The following is a 16,987-nucleotide window of genomic DNA, read 5'->3' as shown; positions in this document are numbered from 1 at the left end:
TCAGGCAGCACGCAGCTGCTCCCGCGGTTCTGTCTCTGTTCTGCCACCGGCCGTCTGTGTGAGGATGGAGCAGGGAGTGGCCAGCTGTATATCCCTGCCGCTGCTGCCCTCAGTCAGTCTCTGTGGCTGCCGGCTGCCAGTTCACAGTCACACTGACTGCATTAGAGACAGCAGCGCCGAGCCGAGCTCCCGTCTGTCTCCCAACCCCCTATAATGTCACTCATCACTCATCATGACAGTCATCAGTCATGACAGCAGATTGTGGAAGGAGGCGGAGCTACACGGGAGCACTCAGCACAGTTAATGAAAGGAAGAAGAAGTAGATCCACTGCCAGCCAGCCAGCCTTTAAGGTAAATAAAGTGGTGGTGCTGGCACTACACTACATTGGTGCCGGCATTATGCAGCACGGCAACTGGTGAGAGCGTTACGCAGTGTCACTACTGTCGGCAACTGTTGTGGGCATTATGCAGTTTCACTACTGTCGGCAACTGTTGTGGGCATTATGCAGTGTCACTACTGTCGGCAACTGTTGTGGGCATTACGCAGTGTCACTACTGTCGGCATCTGGTGAGGGCATTACGCAGTGTCACTACTGTCGGCAACTGGTGTGGGCATTATGCAGTGTCACTACTGTCCGCAACTGGTGAGGGCATTATGCAGTGTCACTATTGTCGGCAACTGGTGTGGGCATTACGCAGGGATACTACTGTCGGCAACTGGTGAGGGCGTTACGCAGTGTTACTACTGTTGGCAACTGGTATGGTCATTACGCAGTGTCACTATTGTCGGCAAATGGTGTGGACATTACGAAGGGATACTACTATCTGCAACTGGTGAGGGCATTATGCAGTGTCACTACTGTCGGCAACTGGTGAGGGCATTATGCAGTGTCACTACTGTCGGCAACTGGTGTGGGCATTACGCAAGGATACTACTGTCAGCAACTGGTGAGGGGGTTACGCAGTGTCACTACTGTCGGCAACTGGTGAGGGCGTTATGCAGTGTCACTACTGTCGGTAACTGGTGTGGGCATTACGCAGGGATACTACTGTCGGCAACTGGTGAGGGCGTTACGCAGTGTCACTACTGTTGGCAACTGTTACCCAGGGCTAGTACTGTCAATAACTGGTTTGGGCATTATGCAGCTTTACTACTGTCAGCAACTGGTGAGGTTATTAAGCAGTGCTACTACTGTTGGCAACTGGTGCGAGTGTTACGCAGCACTACTAGAGTCGGCAACTGGTGAGAGTGTTACGCAGTGCTACTATTGTCAGCAACTGGTGTGGGCATTTTGCAGCGCTACTATTGTCAGAAACTGGTGCGGGCATTATGCAGCACTACTACTGTCCACAACTGGTGCGGGCGTTACACAGCACTACTACTGTCTACTACTGTGGCCAACAGTGGGGATTATGTATAAAAACACTGCTACTGTGGCCAACAGAGGGCATTATGTGTAAACCACAGCACTACTGTGGACATGTAAGTGTAAGTGTAAGGGTTCTAGTACTCTGGGCATTATATGTATAAGCAGTGCTACTACTGTGGATATTATGGGGGAAATTTACTAAGAATACGAATACAAAAAATTGTATTCGTATTCTTGCTATGAATGAATACGACTGCATATATCGTATGCAAAGTCGTGTTCCGGAGGGGAATTTACAAAGCAGTCAAATACGACTGCTTTGTAACCCTCCGATGTCGTATTAATTTGTATTAATGGCAGTATATACGGCCGCTAATACGAATTCCTACAGGCAGTCTGAACGGATCAGTCAGATCCGTGCAGGCTGCAAGGTGTAAAAAAAAAAATAGAAAAAAAGTAAATTAAAATCAGTTTGGGGTCCCCCCCACAGCCGAAACCAGCACCAGGCTGAAAGAGCCGGGGCGGTAATAAAACATCAGGAAACCCGACAAATAGGTGTTCCCCAATTTTTTAAAACCAGCCCCAGGCTCCTGGTCCGGGGCTGGTTCCCAAAATATGGGGGACAAAATGAGTAGGGGTCCCCCGTATTTCAAGAACCAGCCCCAGGCCAAACCAGCCAGCAGGGTAATGTCACAGCCGGGGGACACTTATTAGATAAGATCCCGTGGCCAAAACATCACCCTACTGACCAGTCAGCCTGGCCAGGGGCCCTGAGGAAGTGGGGACCCCCCCAATAAAGGGGTCCCCCCCCTCCAGGACTTACCTGACCAGGCTGAAGCCTGGTGCTGTCCCCGGTGACCCTGTGCGGTGGTCACCGGGCTGATTGAAGTGTCAAAAAATAGAATAAAAACTATTGTCTTTTACTGTGGAACTATGAGTCCCAGCAAGCCTCCCCCACAAGCTGGGACTTGGAGAACCACAAGTTCCAGCCTGCGGGGCATTAAAGGGCCGCTGGCACTTGTAGTTCCACAGTTAAAAAATAGTCAAATAAACACACACTGACACAAAATAAAAATAAAACATTAATACATCCAAAGCCCATACATACTGATACTTACCTATCTTGAACCCGTAGGTAGGTCCCTGGGTCTTGGTCCGGTGTCCTGTCCTGGTCCAGATCCATGTCGGCATTTGGCTCCATGTCGATGTCCATGTCGGCATCCATCCGGGTCCGAAGAAATCCATGGGGGACCTGTGGAAGGAAATCCAACTAACCCAGGTCCTCCTGTGAAGATCTGTCGTCTTGATCCGCCGTAGTCCTGGTCTTTTGGCTAGGCGGCCAATCAGGAGCCGACTTTCTCGGCTCCTGATTGGCCGCCTTTCGGCCAATAGAATCATGTGCCTTCACGAATACAGGGTCAGATAGGAAACACAGTGTGTGGCACTCGGTTCAAATAAAGCAACTTCAGTCAGATGGCTTCAAGATATAGCAACGTTTCATTCACAGTTGAATTTCGTCAGGATATAACCTGACGAAATTCAACTGTGAATGAAACGTTGCTATATCTTGAAGCCATCTGACTGAAGTTGCTTTATTTGATCCGAGTGCCACACACTGTGTTTCATATATATATATTTATACAGTATATAGGTGGATGTCCGGCACTCCTCTCGACCCTCAGAAGCAGGGCATCACGGTGTGTGGCATATGTATAATGGGCATCACGGTGTGCGGCATATGTATAATGGCATCAAGGTGTGTGGCATATGTATAATGGCATCAGGGTGTGTGGCATATGTATATTGGCTTCAAGGTGTGTGGCATATGTATAATGGCATCACGGTGTGTGGCATGGGTATAATGGCATCAGGGTGTACATCATATGTATAATAGCATCAGGGTGTGCGGCATAGGTATAATGGCATCACAGTGTGAGGTATATGTATAATGGGCCTTGGCGAAATAGTCCACGCCCCATACTGATAGGCCACACCCCCCAAAAAATTGGCGCGCCTTCGGCATGCAACACCACTGACCCCCCCCCCATTAGGGCTGCTTCGAGATATTTCCCGGGCTGGTTTTAATTCCCAATCCGCCCCTGCTACCATCTGGTATTTGTGAGTTGCTTTCCCTCCTGCTAGAATAGCAGGTTAAAGTTGAAAAAACTGCCAAACAGCTGATGAGTCCTCCAATCAGCACCCTCAGCTCAATAAAGCAATAATGTAAGTAGAGTGATACGTGTGGTTGTATCAGTGGAACAGTCTAGGATTGGATATTAAAAAAATGCAATAATAAAGACTTTAAATACAAAGATCCAGCTATCGCATTATAGTTTAATTGTCTATCTGCATCATTTTGCAAAGCAATGTGCAGTACTGTATGTCATCCTACTGCACTGAAGCCCACTGATTGGTCAGGGTGAGTAGATCTGGCCAGTACTTTGAGTTACCTGTCCACATCTTTAAGAAACTTGATATGATGGCACCTACATCACAAAAAAAAAACATTTACGTTCCCAAGACCAGACATTAATATCAGCAAAAAGTCTCAAGACCAATTTAAATGGAAAGAAATGCAGATAATAAGGATTCGAAATGAATCACGAACAAACTCCACACTGTTCTGTTTATATACCAACAAATATTTTTAATTCTAAAGGCTAGATTCAGTTAGCTGCAGCCTTGGTTGTAGCTCCAGGAATTAATGCCCTAAGCCAGGGGTTCCCAAACTTTTTTGATACAAGGACTGAACTATATTGGATTTTAAATTTTCAGCAAGATTTCTAGAAAATAAATGTGTCCCTCCTCCCTTTGTAGGGTAACCTGTATGCAGGTTTCAGAGAAGTTGTGGGCCATCATAAAGCTTCTGAGCGCTGTATCTTGCAGCAGGCGGCTATTAGAGAATATAATCCGGCACAGTGTTAACAATACATCTTGCTGGTGCGCTCAGCTGCCTGTACAGAGTGCAGGGACTATACTTTCAGTTAGTGATCAAGACGGACAGCTCCAAGTCTGTGCATGGCTGTTCTGATGGAGGAGAACTCCTGCTGCAGGTGCAGCTTCTCCAGTGCTCTCCTACATCTAGAACTGGTGAGTTATACTATATAATAATTGTGAAAAGCCTTTTATTATGTAATACTGTAAGAAACTCTTTAATAAACAGTATAAAAAAATAATTGTGTTTAATCACTGCAGCCATTAACGTCACACTGTATTTGGCAGTGACACCTGGATAGCAGTGGCTCTGTCAGTTTGTACAAAGGGGTTGGCGCCACTTCATCATTGTATGGGACAGATCAGCTTTGTCACACCTCTTCACCCACAGCCAGGGAACCAAAATATCTAATTCATGTACATCAGCATGTACGAAAACATTTACATCCTTTAGGACAATAATAAACCAGTTGCATTACTTAAAAGAAAATAAGGTACTCTTTACTTAGAACGGCGCCCACGATTTTGATCGTGGGCATCGTTAGTAAAAAATCGCGGGCATCGCATGCACAAAAAAATCGGGTGTGATGCGACCGACGCGATGCCCGCGATTTCCCATAGGGAACAATGTTAAATGTCTCAATTGACCCGATTTTCCTGTTCAATGCCTCAATTGACCCGATTTTTCCATAGGAAACAATGTTAAATGGCCCACAGAGGCCAAATAGGCACCCTGAAGTGTGAAATGGCCCCCACAATTGTTAACGCCACCCCACGATCAACGTGAACCCGAAGCGTGGCGAGCCCGCGAGGGGCGGCGGTACGCGTCCTACGACCTTTTCATACCCCCACTATCCACATCGGCGTGGAGTTGAGAATAGAAAGTGTGGCGAGCGCAGTGAGCCACCAAGCCCGAAGCGTGGCGAGCCCTGCGAGGGGACGCGGACAGCTGTGAAGCCCACAAGGGGACGCGGATACCTGTGAAGGTATCCGCGTCCCCTTGCGGGGCTCGCTGCGCTCGCCGTGCTTCGGGCACGGTGTCTCGCTGCGCTCGCCACACTTTCTATTCTCAACTTCACGCCGACGTGGATAGTGGGGGTATGAAAAGGTCGTAGGACGCGTACTGCCGCCCCTCGCAGGCTCGCTGCGCTCGCCACGCTTCGGGTTCACGTTGATCGTGGGGTGGCGTTAACAATTGGGGTGGCCATTTCATACTTTAGGGTGCCTATTTGGCCTCTGTGGCCCATTTAACATTGTTTCCTATGGAAAAATCGGGTCAATTGAGGCATTGAACAGGAAAATCGGGTCAATTGAGACATTTAACATTGTTCCCTATGGGAAATCGCAGGCATCGCGATTTTTTAGTGCATGCAATGCCCGCGATGGGCGCCCTTCTAGGTAAAGAGTACCGAAAATAATGATATTATATATGTCTGACTAGGTCTAGGCACTACTGTATTTATTCTTCAAAACTGGTTACACACAGACGTGCATCACTTAAGTAGAGCGGGCTAGAACTGTAGCAAATCAAAGCATTAGAATATTAACAGCAACACAGAGGGATACATTTATTAAAACTGTTCTACCGATAACAGGTGTTGCCCATAGCAATTAATCATATTCTGCATTTGCCGTAAGACAGGTTCAAAAATGAAAGCAAACATCTTATTGGCTGGTTTGTGTTACACCACCTAACCTACACAGTTACCTGTAGAACAGTAATAAATGCAGCTCAGTAAAACCCTGTGTGCATGTCTAGGCAAGTTTGATGTGGGAGAGGCTAAACCACAGATGGGCTACCTGATGTACCGAAAGGGCAACACTTTACCCTTCATTTCAAGATTGTAAAAAGTCAAATCCACATCAATCCTTCCAAAAAATGTGTCCATATGGTCCAAAATTCCACAATATGATACTCAGGACTCCTGCTTGTGCCAAAATATATCCACATGCCCCCTGGATCCCATTTGGCAGTAAATGTCTCAAAGTGATCTGAGACTGTCACCGGACATAAACTGCCCCAGATGCCCTCAGATCACCAGAAGCCCTCCTTTGTCTGTATGTGTTCTAAAGTTCACCATCATGATATTATGAGATCCCCATATGCCCTTAACATGCCCCCGAACTACTCAAATGCCTGGCATTCCCACCAAAGTGTTCAATCTTTTTTTTCTCATGGTCTAAAGAGTCCTTCAGGTGCATTTTAGCAAACTCCAGGCGGGCTGCCATGTGCGTTTTACTGAGCAGTGGCTTCCGTCTGGCCACTCTACCATACAGGCCTGATTTATGGATTGCTGCAGAGATGGTTGTCCTTCTGGAAGGTTCTCCTATCTCCACAGAGGAATGCTCTAGCACTAACCGAGTGACCATTGGGTTCTTGGTCACCTCCATGAATAGGGTCCTCCTCCGGCAATCGCTCAGTTTAGATGGCTGGCCAGCTCTAGGAAGAGTCCTGGTGGTTTCAAATTTCTTCCATTTACAGATGATGGATGCCACTGTGCTCACTGGGACCTTCAAAACAGCAGATCTTTTCTGTACCTTTCCCCAGATTTGTGACTCAAGACAATCCTGTCTCTGGGGTCTACAGACAATTGTTTTGACTTCATGCTTTGTTTATGCTCTGACATACAGTACACTGTCAAGTGTGGGACCTATTATAGACAGGTGTGTGCCCTTCCAAACTATGTCCAATCAACTGAATGGGTGGACTCAAATTAAGCTGTAGGAACATCTCAAGGGTGATCAGTGGAAACAGGATGCACCTGAGCTCAATTTTGAGCTTAATAGCAAAGGCTGTGAATACATATGTACATGTGATTTCTTAGTTTTGTATAGTTAATAAATTAGCAAAAATCTACCTATAATTTTTTTTTCATGTTGTCATTATGGAGTATTGTGTGTAGAGTGAAGTGTAAAGTGAAGAGCTGTGAATATTTTTCCGATGCACTGTATGGAACAGAATACACTGCAATTCATCTTCTTCTGGCTTATTGTACAGCAAGATCACCCAGCTTGTGCAGAGGCGGTCATGTGATACAGGAGCTGGCTATACCCGGTAGGTCTTATTCCCTTCTTATTACAAATCAAAGAAAAAGTCAGATCAGGAGCATGTGTCTCAGAGCCATAAAAGAAGGATCAGTGGGCTGTTGGCAGACCATTAATGGACAAAAGCAACACTTTGCCAATCTGGTCATCTAAATGTTAATGACGACACAAAATAATGATGCAAGCTCCTATCAGGAAACCTTTGGTGCTAGACTGATCTCTATGCTCAGAAGAGGACATAACTATGCTGTTTTGAGAGAAGAGCTGGCTCTGCTTCCCCCTGGAACCCCCTCCCACTAATGTCAAGGCTCTGTTGTAGCTGCACATGCAGGGCTAGATTACGGGCCTCATGGGCCTGGAGCTACAATTTTCAAGGGCCTATTAGAAGTGGAGAAGGTGAGGGCAATACCATGTAGGCATGTAGAACCCATACACTAATGCACATGCCCCCAGTGTCCCCCTAAATATGTAAATTATGTAAATTCTGCATAATTTTGTGAGGAAAATAGAAATTCAATTTTAACTTATGATTTATGGCCTGCCTATTTATATACGAAGGCCTGGAGCTGCTCCATTGATAATCTGAGTGTGACTACACCCTGTAGTTTCAGTACTGTAGAGCCTTTGGGATTCACAAGCAACAGCCTCTTGAGGAAGCATCCCTTATATAAGGCGTTCTTAATCACCAACAGCCACCCAAAGAGATACTTTTATGCATTTTATAATACATTTTCTTTCAGGAAGTAACTTTCATAGGCATACTGTATGTCAATGTTCCTTAGAACACCTGATCATACCGACAGATGTATGAATAGGAAGCAATGTTTTTCTTTACACAAGAAAATAAAAGTTAGTAACAAACTAACATTGCATTTTGTGATTGATCTGCACTTTTCAACCGAACACCTACAGCTCAATACTTTTGAGTCCTGGCTTTAAAGAACCAATAGTAATAAACACAAAACAAGCCAGATTTTCAAAGAACAGACAGTTTTTAAAAAACAATCTTTACTAAATGTACCCCCTGATGTTCTCTATTACAGAACCAATTATATGAACCAAACTGCCAATATTATTTTGACTGAAATATGCCCAAATGACACCATGTAACCTGCATGTGCGGTTGTATTCTTCTACTCTATACTGTAATTGCACCACACAATTGTCATCACATGCATTGTTTCTGTTTTTTGCATATTTTTATTTAACAAAGATTAACATGATACGGCTTTACACGCAAACATTCACAGGATATGCAGAGATAATGCAGATATAATGCAAATAAGAGTTGTATAGCTACCTCTAGTTAGTATAAACATCAGAGGCAGACACTGTTAGCTTACTGTGCTCTCAGAATTTTGAATGATCCATTCAATTGCATCCCACCCCTAGAGTAATACAGAACATACAGAACATGTTTCAGTGTGTAAATATGAAAAGACTATATTGGAGAACAAACATATGCAGTACTATGGTTATTTAAGAAACCACACATATCCACACTGCCATACACACACACACATTGTAAATATTACTCATATACTGTATAACCTTAGTGTAATGTAACAGCTAAGTAAAATAACATTAGTATAAAGATGATAGAGAAAAAGACATTAAGGTTAGATGACAATTCCAATACCAACATTTGTAGTGTCCTCTTGAGGGCCTCATACAGTAAAGCAGAGTTCCTCAAACTCAATTTCAGTCCAGTTGTTTAAGACCATCTATGCGTGAGTCCAGGTTTTAAGGTTACCCATGTTTCAATCCAGATGGTTAAACCCTTCAGTGGTGTTTTTTTCTGGACAGGACAAACCTCCCAGGACAGGTTTGTTCTGCCCCAGAAATACTCACCACTGCTGCTGCTGCTCACCTGCTGTCCCCATTCTCTGGCTGCCCACATGCTCCCGCTGCCGGCTCAATCTGTGAGGTTGAGGTTTGGGCTCTTGGGCATTCATGCGCTCAGGCGAAGAAGTCTCTCCCAGCTACTGTGAGAGGGATCCTGCAGAATATTCACCCTCCACATTTACTTCTACCACCCACACAGGTAGAAAGAGGACTGTGGCACATGCCCCCAGGCTCCCTGCTTTTTCCTGCTCTGGGGCGCATGAGGCAGAACCTGGAGCAATGGAGAGGGTCATATGGCCCCCTTCGAGGTTGAAGCCCAGAGGCCACTGTCTGCCATTAACCCAGAGGCCCCTGACAGAAATGTAATAAACTTAAAATTGTTAACTTTGACTATTATGTTCATTTGTGGCAGATACTAAGGAAACCAGTCTACAATACTGTAATAGTGTGAGCTGCAGACGTGTGGTTGCCTAGAGACCACTATAGAGAATACTATTGGTTGAATGTACTAAGGGGAAAATGCAGATACTAAGAATGTACTAAGCCCCAGATTCCTGGGGAGATGTTACCCTATAGAGGCCTATGAGCTTCTTTCCAGAGGATCCCTCCCTGTCAGAGGATCCTTTCCAGCATCCCCTGCATCGGTTGCGTCCTTTTGCGCAGACATAGTCATAGGCCTGGAAGTCCAGAGACCAGCAATCATCGCAAGGGGCAGTTCCCCCAATAATATATTACATTTAGAAGATACTTCCAAATCAATAGTAGTTTGACATAAATCAACATCAACAGTCTTTCTTCTTCCAATTGGGCAGCACAGACGGTGTAATGGTTAGTATTACTGCCTCACAGCACTGAGGTCATGGGTACGATTCCCACCATGGCTCTAACTGTGTGGAGTTTGTATATTCTTCCTGTGCTTGCGTGAGTTTCCTCTGGGTACTCTGGATTCCTCCCACAATCCCAAAACAGGTTCATTGGCTCCAAAACAAAATGAACCCTAGAATGACTGTGTGTGCATGTACATGTGGTAGGGAATATAGATTGTAAGCTCCACTGGGGCAGGGACTGAATGTTTAAATATTCTCTGTAACGCGCTGCGGAATATGTGTGCGCTATATAAATAACTGTTAATAAATACTCTTTTATCACATTTTGTAAAAAGACTTGGAAAGCACCTTGGGGAAGATCTACTATAGGCTCACCTAATGTGGTGTTATAGCTCTTTCTGTTTAGCCTCTTATCGAGCTTCAGCAAGAAACAATAACGCTGAGATTTATTAACATCTCAGCATCCAGTGTAGGGGAAAGAACACACACACCTCCCCTCGGTTACCCCTGACAGACTCACAGCACAACAGCCTAATGCTGGGTCTTACCTCATAGCCAGCACCACTGTGCACACGTGACATCGCACAACCATCTCTAATGTGCAATCGGACCCCACTGAAGGTGCCGCAGGTAATCCTGCCAATAAGTTACAATGACGCTTATACTTTTTGATAACATCTGAATTACTTTACACTCTTTTACACTGCTATCGTGGAGGGGCCAATGAATCTGACAAACGAAGACTGCAAAGAGTGGTGAGGACAGCAGAGAAGATTATTGGGACGGACCTCCTCCCTGTAAGGGAACAATACTTAAGTAGGGTCAAGAAGCGAGCTGGGAAGATCGTGGCGGACAAACTCCACCCTGGCCATAGCTTGTTTGATATTCTCCCATCAGGTAGATGCTTCAGGTCCATTCCTGCCAAGTCATCAAGAACTGCAAAAAGCTTCTTCCCGATAGCTATTCAGCTATTGAACAATGTAATCTAAGATACTGCTAATCTAAAAACCTAACTGCTCTATCTAACCTTGCAAATCCTAACATGTGAATTGTCATTTGTATGCGCAACTGATGCAATGTATGTATGTCCTGTTATCCCTCTTGTACCATGCTTGAAGCTGCACTGTATCCACAAAAAATTCCTTGTATACGAGAGTATACATGGCCAATAAAGTGATTCTGATACTGATTCTGATGTTCCACCACCATACAATAGTATGGCCACAGTGAAATCTTTAGGTATTTTTAGATAATGTCGAGGAAAGTAATTTTCTCTATGTTATCTGCTTTCACACTTACTGATATCCAATGTAAGAGTCAAATAACGCTAGTTATATCCCATTTGGCCCCTTCCACCTCTTCTTACCTTGCCCCCTTTGTGTTGTATGGAGCACAGTGCACTAACTGGCGCAGTATGCCTTATGCTCTATACAGTAATAAAATGAACTTTGGGAAAAACCAATTATATTCCAGTCTTTATGCTGCATGTAAGGTAACACACACATCATACCTTCCTAGCATTTGATGAAATTGTGTTAGCCATTAATCCTTCCAAGTAACTGCTTAGGCTGACGCCTTTTACTGTAATTATGGCTTCTTGGGTCAGTACTGTCCTGTAATGAGAAACCGTTTGCAAATGAATATTCACTGTTTAAAAGGATTTAGTAAAAACAAAAGGTACTTGTTTCCTAGCACGGCCACACCGATTTACATCGGGGTGGTCGTGTCGGAAAAATCGGGTCGATCGCATCGCATGCGATTTGGTCGCATGCGATGCGACCGACCCGATTTTCGACCCGATTTTTTGTTTAAATGAAATGTAAATCGGGTCCCTGGGACCCGATTTGACATTGGATTCAATGTAAAATATTCCCTACACCCCCAAATTTAACAACGTAACCCCACCCCACGATAGACGCCAACCCGAAGCGTGGCGAGCGCAGCGGTGCGCGTCCTCCGACCTTTTTATTCCCCTACTATCCACGTCGGCGTGGAGTTGAGAATAGAATAGTGTGGCGAGCCCGAAGCGTGGCGAGCGGACGCGTATACCTGTGAAGTTATACGCGTCCCCTCGCGGGGCTTGCTGCGCTCGCCATGCTTCGGGCTCGGTGGCTCGCTGCGCTCGCCACACTATTCTATTCTCAACTCCACGCCGACGTGGATAGAAGGGGAATGAAAAGGTCGGAGGACGCGCACCGCCGCCCCTCGCGGGCTCACTGCGCTCGCCACGCTTCGGGTTGGCGTCTATCGTGGGGTGACGACGGGGACATCTATAATGTGAAATGGGTCATATTGGCCCATTTCACATTTTTCACATTTTTTTAAAGGTGAGATGGACTTAATCAAGTCCATCTCATCTTGTGCCATTATAATGGCACAAGACTGACGCGATCCTCACGATTTCAATGTTAAAAAATATTTTAACATTGAAGCCTATGGGGAAATCGGGGGCATCGCGTCGGTCGCGTCGGGACCAATGTTAATGGTCCCGACCGACGCGATGCCCCCGATATTGTACCTTTGCCGGCAAAATGGACCTGATTTCAAAGGAAATCGGGTCCATCGTGTGGATCGTGTACCTTAACTTAAAGGTACACGATCCACAAGATTGTGGCCGTGCTAGGAAACAAGTACCAAACAAAATCCTACAAATTATTATAATTTTTTTAATTCAATAGATTTTTATTGAGTTTTATATATAGGAAAATACATACTATTTATACATAAAAACACATAGAAACATAAAACAATGCCGTATCCATACAGAATATTACATTAAGTGACATTGTACTTGCTGATAAAAATATTATAACATCAAATAGATGGTTGTTGGTCTCTTGGTCACACTTCTAACGCTACATACTGTATAATGCAGATGTCTAATGTACATGAAACTAGATTGGATCATTTAAGAACTCCCAGAGGAAAGATGAAAGGGGAATTCCAGTCACCTATATCAAATTTTGATATTTACCTTCCACCTAACGATATACTGTATATGTGAACTCCTCATGACCAGGCACCTAGTTAACTAATTTGATCCATACCTCTGTGGTGGGGTCCTCCTGAGCCACCCACAAACGGGCCACCCAAACCTTTGCCAGCGTGCATAGATTAATTATATAATGCTGTATAATATGTCTTCCTCCAAAGCAGCCAATAACTATACCTGGGGGATAAAGGCCTACATAGGAACACACGTAGAAATAATGAGCTTTAAAACCACATCCCAAAATGAGAAAAAAAGACCACAACAGGTGCCAGAAGGTGCCATTCGTAGAACTACATTTCAGGACTTTAGAGTTACTCCTACCTCCCATCCTCATCTGATGCTCATCTGTTTGTAATACAAACAACTGAACTTGTTGGTAGCGATCTCAGTCCAATGGCTTATCTCCCTGGAAGGATTTAATAGCTGTTTCTATCGCAATGGTTGAGAGGGGAGAGTCAACATAACTTTTCGCCTCTGATGTTAACATTGGCACATATATATCAGATAGTTACTTTTGTATTTCGGAAATATCATGCGATAGCTTGGAAGAGTAAATGTATTTATAATAAATGAGAAATTCCTCAGCGATATCAGAGGTGAGGGTAAGTGCTATACCATTAGATTCCACTAACTCAACCACAGTGTTTGTGGGCTTTTCAGCAGTCGCAAACCTAGGTAAGTAGCTGCCTGGCCTATCACCCATAGCATATTGTTAGTGGCTAGAAAACAACGTTCTAGATCCAGCTTTCTCAGTTAAGCATTTTGTCCATAATGTTTGAGCTTTCAACCAGGCTTTTTTAGATTCAACAACACCATCATCATCATCATCAAGTACTGAATTTCTAAGGATCTGCAAGAAGCCTCAAGATCTATTTCTTGTTTTATGTAGTAGGATTTAAGTACAGCTACCTGTCAGGTGAGGGTGCTACGTATAGATTTAAATGTATCCCAAAGCACAGTAACAGTGGCTGTGCCCCTATTAATCTCTAAGAATTCGTTCCAGGCGGACGCCAACTCAGAACCCGAGCCCCTACAAGTAAGCCAATATGGATTCAGCTTCCAAAAGGGTTGTCCTCTTTGACCTCCCACATCGAGCTGCAATGCCAAAGGGGAATGGTCTGATATACCCCTAGTTTCATATGTCACAGAGCGAGTTCTCAAAATCAAGCTACATGATGTTCAGGTCAAGTCTATTCTAGAAAAGGCAGAGTGGGGAGAGGAAAAACATGAATATTGTTTGGTTTGGGGATTTTTTAAGTCTCCACACATCCATCAAACCCATGCCCTCCATTAATGCAGAATATTGGCCCACACTAGGTCTTGGACCCAGCAATGACTTGTTAAATCTGTCAACATCGGGGTTGACATTAATAAAATCTCCAAGGCACACGGCAGGGGTGTCCAGAAAAAGGGATAGGAAACCAGGCACTTTTTTTAGGAACAACATTAGAGTATGGTGGTGGTAAATAAATAGCTATCATCCCTATGGATCAATTTGTACCTGGCCTACAATGAGGGAACAGTTCTGCGGACCAACACAGACACCCCCTTAGACATAAAGGTGTGTGTGACCGACTCAGGGTTTCTTCATAGATAAAATATTAGCCCCAACCAAGTGAGTCTCCATTAAACAAACAATATCTGCAAATTATTATTATTTTTACCAGGAAGCACTTTCACCTTAGATTCTGAAACTACATTTACTATAGTATAAAGAAACAACACATAACTAAGCACAAGAGGGGACAAGTTAGCCCAAAAAGGACAGATAAGTAACCTCATTACATAATTCATCATAACGTATTATCAATATTAATCAATATTTTAGGTCACTTACTCATCTGGATTTTCATGATGTGGCGTGTAAACCAGTCTTTCATCAACAGACACCAAATTTGTGAGTGATATCTTAAATAAATAAAAAGGAAACTATTTAATTTAACATGTAAAAAAAAAAAATGGGGGGGGGGGGGGTTTGGGTTGGTAGGGGGGAGTAATTTGAAGTTTTGCCTAGGGGGCTGAGAAGCCTTACACCGGCCCTGACGGTAATCCCCGATTTAGGTGCGAGAAAAGACTACTTAACTGAATAACCTTCCCATTGCTGTGCCATATTTACCTGTGGCTAATTGAATTTACACTGAAAAGGGACTATAGGACTGTTCTGAGGGAATTGAAAAATATATTTGCAAGGCAAATTCATGAGCTCTACTGACAATAGGTGTTGATGAAACCTATGGGACTTTAACCACACCTAAACCCCCATTTAACCCTTTAAGTGCCAAGTGAATTTGTCAAAATAGGTGTAAAAATTGCCAAACCAACAATTTTAGTCATCATAATGACCTGTAATGTTTACCATATATAGGAATATTTTTTTTATACATTTTTATTTGAATTTATATAACAAATATGAGACACAATTATTTGTAGCAGATATTTTTTTGAACATCTCTTACAGAAATGTTGGAACTCAAAGGATTAATATGCTGTCCAGCACAGACACTTTTAGTGCTGAATCATTGTAATGTAATTTTGCCAAATGGTGCAAAACAGCATGAAGTTGTTGGGCGCAGGCCTTGCATTGATCTTATTGCAGCAAGCTCTGCACTTTGGATCCTCCTTTGCATGGTAAAAATATAATATAGGTGGCTCTCTGGTTAATGTAGAACCACAAGTATCAGCTGCTACTGTGTACTAACACGGGTTCCACAAATCTGGAAATGAAGATAAAAAGGGAGATCAATTTTATCCAATAGTGGTTCCATATACTAATGTTGTTCGAGGACCCTGAAAATCTGCTGATAAATAGAGAACATTATTGATAATTAAGTTAGCATCTCACTCACATTCGTTGAACATAAAACCATTTTCTTCTGTACTGGATCCACTACTGAATGTTCCTTAATGTATGTCAGCGTTCTGCTGGTCCCAAGAATCTGAAACAAATCACAGGGATCATGTTCTGATCAGCAAACATAAAATGTTATTAAACCTAAGCCAAATTACTAGACATGTCCGGATTTATCATAGGCGGGGTGCAGGTCATGGTGACATCACCCTGTGTTCTCATCCCGTTTAGTACGTTTTATTGTTTTCGCTACATCATGAGTCTGCAGCTGCACCTTTGTCAGGATATCCAATTATCAGTCACATATTAACTATCAGTAATAAATAAATAGATACTTTTACATTTACAGTATAGCACCTTTATATTTTATAACAAAACCAAAAACGTAATAATAATAATAACTGGTGATTTGCACAGTTTGTAATAAAATATTTCAAAGTGTAGCAGCCCAGATTAGTAGTCCGATTCATTACAGTGAGCCAAGCGTGCAAACGCCACTGTAAACTGTGTTACACTAATGTGATTTATGTTCAGTGATCAGTGAGCTTAATAAGCAAGGTCCACATGATTACTTTTCACGTGTTCCTACTATAAATATATGATACTTTCAGGGCCAAATTAAGTCTTTTGGTGAGTCTGGGGCTTTCCCCATCCCACAAGCACTGCCCCCAGCCCTATACAGTTGAGATGTAACAACCCCCTACACCACCACCGTAACACTTCTTAGTAATACACTATTGCAGGCCGCTGTAATATATAGAAGCACATTGGCAGCAGGACATTGGACCTTATTCTGGACCGTTCACAAGGCTGTGTGCATTCGCATGGGGCCGATATTTTTGCTTTGCACATGCGTATTTCTGCGCATGTGCAATCATGATGTGTGGCACAATGTGTAATGGGCATTATGGTGTGTGGCATGTGGCTTTATGTGTAATGGGTATTATGGAGTTTGCTAACATGTGTAATGGGCATTATGGTGTGTGGTCTAATGTGTAATACCACGCCCCTTTTTGTGATGACACGCCTCCTTTTCATGAAGCCACGCACCCTTTTCCGCCGTGCAAAGGTCCAACCTTCTTCAGTATTTGGATCTGGGACCACCCATTACCATATTTCTAGATTC

The 16,987-nt window shown here is 43.7% G+C and overlaps 1 protein-coding gene across 3 annotated transcripts in view; it reads right to left on the bottom strand.

Annotated features, from left to right (window-relative positions):
• Positions 1 to 16,987, bottom strand: part of PRELID3A (PRELI domain containing 3A) — a 45,892-nt gene that overhangs the window by 4,313 nt on the left and 24,592 nt on the right. For 2 of the 3 annotated variants that reach the window (XM_083187676.1, XM_083187675.1), the window contains exons 3-6: positions 15,860 to 15,949; positions 14,851 to 14,921; positions 11,532 to 11,634; positions 8,650 to 8,737 (exon numbers count right to left, since the gene is read on the bottom strand). In XM_083187676.1, the coding sequence (XP_083043802.1) occupies positions 8,684 to 8,737; positions 11,532 to 11,634; positions 14,851 to 14,921; positions 15,860 to 15,949 (318 nt within the window). In that variant the 3' untranslated portion in view covers positions 8,650 to 8,683. The remainder of the gene's footprint in view (positions 1 to 8,649; positions 8,738 to 11,531; positions 11,635 to 14,850; positions 14,922 to 15,859; positions 15,950 to 16,987) is intronic. The other variant, XM_083187677.1, reaches the window with a different exon arrangement.

The sequence above is a fragment of the Crinia signifera genome, chromosome 5 (genome assembly GCF_055691185.1).
Source record: "Crinia signifera chromosome 5, ASM5569118v1, whole genome shotgun sequence".
Taxonomy (NCBI): Eukaryota; Metazoa; Chordata; class Amphibia; order Anura; family Myobatrachidae; genus Crinia; species Crinia signifera.
This window is presented reverse-complemented; position numbering and strand designations above follow the sequence as displayed.